This window comes from Primulina eburnea, chromosome 3 (assembly GCF_022965805.1).
Source record: "Primulina eburnea isolate SZY01 chromosome 3, ASM2296580v1, whole genome shotgun sequence".
Taxonomy (NCBI): Eukaryota; Viridiplantae; Streptophyta; class Magnoliopsida; order Lamiales; family Gesneriaceae; genus Primulina; species Primulina eburnea.
This window is the reverse complement of record NC_133103.1, coordinates 13,512,768-13,517,628: the sequence shown is the minus strand read 5'-3', so window position 1 is coordinate 13,517,628 and position 4,861 is coordinate 13,512,768. Positions and strand designations below refer to the sequence as shown.

Below are 4,861 nucleotides of genomic sequence, written 5' to 3'. Positions count from 1 at the left end.
TTTTCCAACGGTCATATTCTTGTATATAACGTATATATCACTTTTGGAAACTATATATACAATATATAGAAGATCAAATACAAGCTTTTGAATGTGATTCAAAGTATGTGCAATCTACATGAAGAAATTAGCTAAAATGATAGCAAACCCAAGAAAGAGAGTTTGAATAGATATATTATCTTAGTGAGAGCTTTTCTCCTTATATGTGAAGATACATTTGAGAATATATAATTTAAATATTAATTTTATCACACACACAATCACTCACATATAGAAAAGATATAAACTTCAAAGTTTATATGAGTGATAATTTTCACAAAAGACAATAAAATTTGTATTTGTAATATTGACATCAAAGACTTTAAACATCATGCGGATTGTGAGGTTACGGCCAACAGTCGAGAGTGTGCTAAGAGTTTCGATTAAGCAAACTGGGATAAGTCTTGAGTCGAAATGAGTTTGTACAAATAATTGTATGAATCAAAGTATTCTTGTGAATCTTTCTAAGGTGAAAAAAAATGTGACATATGAGTTGTTAATATCTGAATATTCATAAACAAATTCAAGCATATTTATTTATTGCATTTATTTACTTTTGCTACTGTTTTTGGTAGACATAGTTGAAACATTTTATATATCTTTAAAATACCAAAATATTGCGTACAAAGTGTTTGATAAAATTGATTTTTAGTGAGATTATTTTGAATATCTTTCTCTTCGTTGTAAAACTAAACTCGATTTAATATATCGATAGTCAATATTTAAAGAACCAATCTGTTGAAGAAAATTTAAAATAGTTTATTCACCTCATACAAACGCTAACCCGATCCTAGTATAATCCCACCATATAAAATAGGTAATTGAGTTTCTAATATTTCAACATCTTAAAATGTTGACCGACCTGCCCGATCCCATCTAATGGTAGGTTGTAAGCCGAAGTCAATACAAAATAGAGTTAGCAATTTTGCAACCCCAAAATACGAACTGGAGCACCCCACTTACCAGTTTTAACTTTTAACCGTGCTAAGACCCAACCAATTAGCTGCTCAATTGAAACCCGTTTCCTTGTTTTCATTTCATCAAATGGGCCGGATTCAAATTTCACCTTGTGGGCTTTAATGGTCCGATGCCTCTCTCTCTCTCTCACACACACTACTCGCACCCATTAAGATCCACCTTTTTTACATTTGCGATCAAACGAGAACAAATATTTCTAAGAAAGTGAACAAAAAAATATTCTACTTGGTGAGCAATTCAACGGGCAAGTGAATTTGACAAAGAACAAATCCATCGAACCTGATCACGTGGGAATATATTCAACTGGGAATATATTCAACTTTCATATTCAAAACAATATATATAGAGAATCTGAAGTCCGCAAAGGTATTCTTTTCTTCTCAAACTGAAATAACTCTAAACTTTGATGCATAATTGTTGCGAAATTGTTATTGTTTTACTTTTTGAGTCATTATATCCATTGTAAAAATCCCCGAATCCATCACTGAATAAACTTTTGGTATGCTTTTATGAACATCTTATCATAAAAAATGTGTCTTTTGTTAAAAAAAAAAAGAAAAAAGAAAAGAAAAGAAGAAGCATGTATAGTGGACACCATCGTATGAATCCCACCACATCATGTCAAGTGTAATATTTTATTGCAAAGTTATCCATATTAAATATTTTCAACTAAAGTTACTAAACTTCTCATGGACTATTCAATTTTAGGTGGAATAAGGAGCATGAAAGGGAATTAAGAAGTCAATTAGGCTTAAGAACACCACCAATTGGCTTACTAAAAATCATAATAAAGCCTTCTTAGCTCCAACAACGTTAAAAGTAAATATAATTGAATTTATTTGGAAAAAAAGTTGGAGAATTTTAGTATGAGATATAAAATTTATTCTAAAGCTAGCGGAGATAAAGTGAACCCCTTTATTGTAATGTAAACTTGCCTCCACCCTTGTGGTAGCTACACAGACAAAATAAGAAAGAAAACCCGAACAATGCTTGATCAAACCCTTCAAAAATACTCCATTAAAACGCGAATTAAACCTCTGAATCTCTTCTCCATAACCATATCGTTCTTCTTCATCATCTTCCTCACAAATAACATCCGTTTCACCAAATCCTACGCCTTGATCTATTCGGGCTGCTCCCAAGAAAAGTATCAGGCGAACTCACCATACCAAACAAACCTCAACTCCATGCTCTCCTCCATAACCGGCTCCTCATACACCACCCTCTACAACTCTTTCACTCTCGGCACGGACCCCTCGATCGCCTCGCCGGAGGGTTCTGTTTATGGTCTGTACCAATGTAGAGGTGACTTGAACTTGAAGGGCTGCTCTACATGCATAGCTAGTTCAATCAACCAGATAGTCTTACTCTGTCCGTATACGTATGGAGCAACACTACAGCTTGACGGATGCTTCGTTCGATACGAGCACGTCGATTTCTTGGGAAAACCCGACACGAACTTTGTGCACAAAAAGTGTAGTAAGAGGTTACTTAACGATGATGAGTTTTTACGTAGGAGGGACGATATTCTTGATGATCTGAGGGGAGCAGTAGGGTTTAGGGTGAGTTCTGTGGGGTCTGTGGAAGGTTACGCGCAGTGTTTGGGAGATTTGACCGGCGAAGATTGTAGTTCTTGCTTAGGGAATGCAGTGGGGAAAGTGAGGAGCTTATGTGGGTCGGCGGCGGCGGCGGACGTGTTCTTGGCTCAGTGTTATGTCCGATATTGGGAGTCTGGTTATTATGATACTTCTTCAGGTTCGTTTACTTAATTCTGTGAAATAATTACTTTTTGCAGAACATATTTTCTTAATATTAACCTTTTGAAAGGAACATGCACGAGTTCTTGAAATATATATATATACTCGGGGCGTATTATTTTTTAAAAGCAAAAGCATAATCCATGTCTCATATTTCATATTGCAATGCGTTCTTAAATAAAGTCTATAAATATATAAAACTGATAGTAGGGTAGACATCGAATTGAACTTGGTCCAATTTCTCTCATGGAAAGTAGAGAACCCACTAGGAAAATTATTCTGTGATCCTAAAGGATCCACAGCCAATCCTTTTATAAAGTTAGAAAATAAAGTAGGACTGAATTGCAATTGTAACTGTTCCGTCATTATTCTATTTATTTCAAATCTATTAAAAAAAATATATTTATTTTAACATTTCTTTATCCATTAATTCTTTTAATTTATGCCCTGTCATTTGGAAAATTTTCTTTATGTTACAATCCTGTAACGTATATTTCCTGTTAAACGGTTTAGATTTATGAAATGTGTATGATAATGTTTTCAAAAAACATTATCATCATCTTTATATGAAACACCTATCACAAATATAAACTGTGTAAAAAGAGATGTCATTGTAAATAAATATACATCTCTAGTTATGTTTTCTGGTATACTTCATGCATTTTAGCTAAAATCTATAATTATGGTTATTTCCTTAAATTTGTTTTTTTTTTGTGACAATATATATATATACCTGTAGATTCTTCCAACGAGGATGATGTGGGAAAAACAGTGGCGATAATTGTAGGAGTATCGGCTGGTGTTGCAGTTTTCATCGTTCTTTTGTCATTTTGCAAAAAAGCCTTTGGTAAACAACTAAATTCCTCCCTTCTAATTGTATAATTTTTCATGTGGGATGATACATTGAACAACATGAAAGTGATAAGTAATAAATCTTTTGAGCAATGGCCAGTGTAGACAGGCAAATCTTTTTAAATAGTTATTTTCTTGATAAATAGCAACCATCCTTCCTGATCGATTGATTAATTGGTGATGGAAAATGCAGGTTGATATACCAAGCATCTGGTTGATATGGAGATTCATGTATCTTGTATTTCTTTTGTTTTTTTTTCTTTTTTCTATTCGAAAGTGCTAAATGTAAAAATATATGCAGCCAAGTTCCATATCTTGAATATTAAGACACCCTCGATGTGCAGAGACAACTGTTATTGATCATCTCAAGAGATTTCCTCAGGAAATATGATTTCGTATATGAATTGCACTGAAACAGCAAAGTGTAGATATCAGTACGCGATTCACCTAAAGATCAAGTTAAACCGTGCGAAATCGTAGGATAAAATAAAGAAACAAGTGTGACTGGTTATAAGAATTTTCTTGACTACTGGGACATTAGAACAATGAACACATGGTGTTAGCCACTGTAACAATAATATACTAAGCATAAGGTAAACCACTGAGAATTTCCATGAGAGACTTGTGCGTATGACACAGAAAAAACCGTAAGTTACCGCTTCAATATGTCGTATATTGTATATATATAGAACACAAAATAGAGACTTTTTTCTTCATCTTTAAGTTAAAAAACCTCTGCTTTCTTTAATATCTGATGCAATTCATAGGCACTATGAATCATGTGACAACTGCTAACTACAATTAGGTTTCAATTTTGGAACATTATGGTACATTCCACAATCGGATTTTTGTCAGGGGACTCGAATTACCTTCTTCGTGAGGAATGTTTGGTTGATCAACCAGGAGTTGCTGAAGGGCTCCTAAATCAGCAGTTGCACTGAATCGAAGGCAGGCAACAATGCATGGATATAAATTAGTATAAGCTAGCCAGTATGTAAAAGTAACAAGCATTAGAAAACTGATACAAATCAAAATGATAAAAGTGAGAATGACTCTGACTATCATCTATTAAAATTTGAATTGAGATTTACCATAAAAATCTTTTAACCAAATAGTTTGCTGGTTTTTAAAGCTCAACTGGAGAACGGCCTACAGGAATAAAGAAATAAATCAAACTAAACTGAGACCAACTCAAGCACAGCTCCGGTTTCATGGTATTAGAACTTGTTCGGGAT

General features: G+C 33.8%; 1 protein-coding gene across 2 annotated transcripts; it reads left to right on the top strand.

Moving 5' to 3' along the window:
- Positions 1-1,909: 1,909 nt before the first annotated feature.
- On the top strand, positions 1,910-3,976 carry LOC140826647 (plasmodesmata-located protein 8). 2 transcript variants are annotated; one of them, XM_073189111.1, is made up of 3 exons: positions 1,911-2,772; positions 3,514-3,621; positions 3,820-3,976. In XM_073189111.1, exons 1-3 carry the CDS (start codon positions 2,004-2,006, stop codon positions 3,822-3,824), a joined length of 882 nt encoding a protein of 293 aa, XP_073045212.1. In that variant the 5' UTR covers positions 1,911-2,003; the 3' UTR covers positions 3,825-3,976. The 2 variants fall into 2 exon arrangements, with proteins under 2 accessions (XP_073045211.1, XP_073045212.1); XM_073189110.1 differs by lacking the exon at positions 3,820-3,976 and having other exon boundaries at positions 1,910-2,772; positions 3,514-3,786.
- Positions 3,977-4,861: the final 885 nt, after the last annotated feature.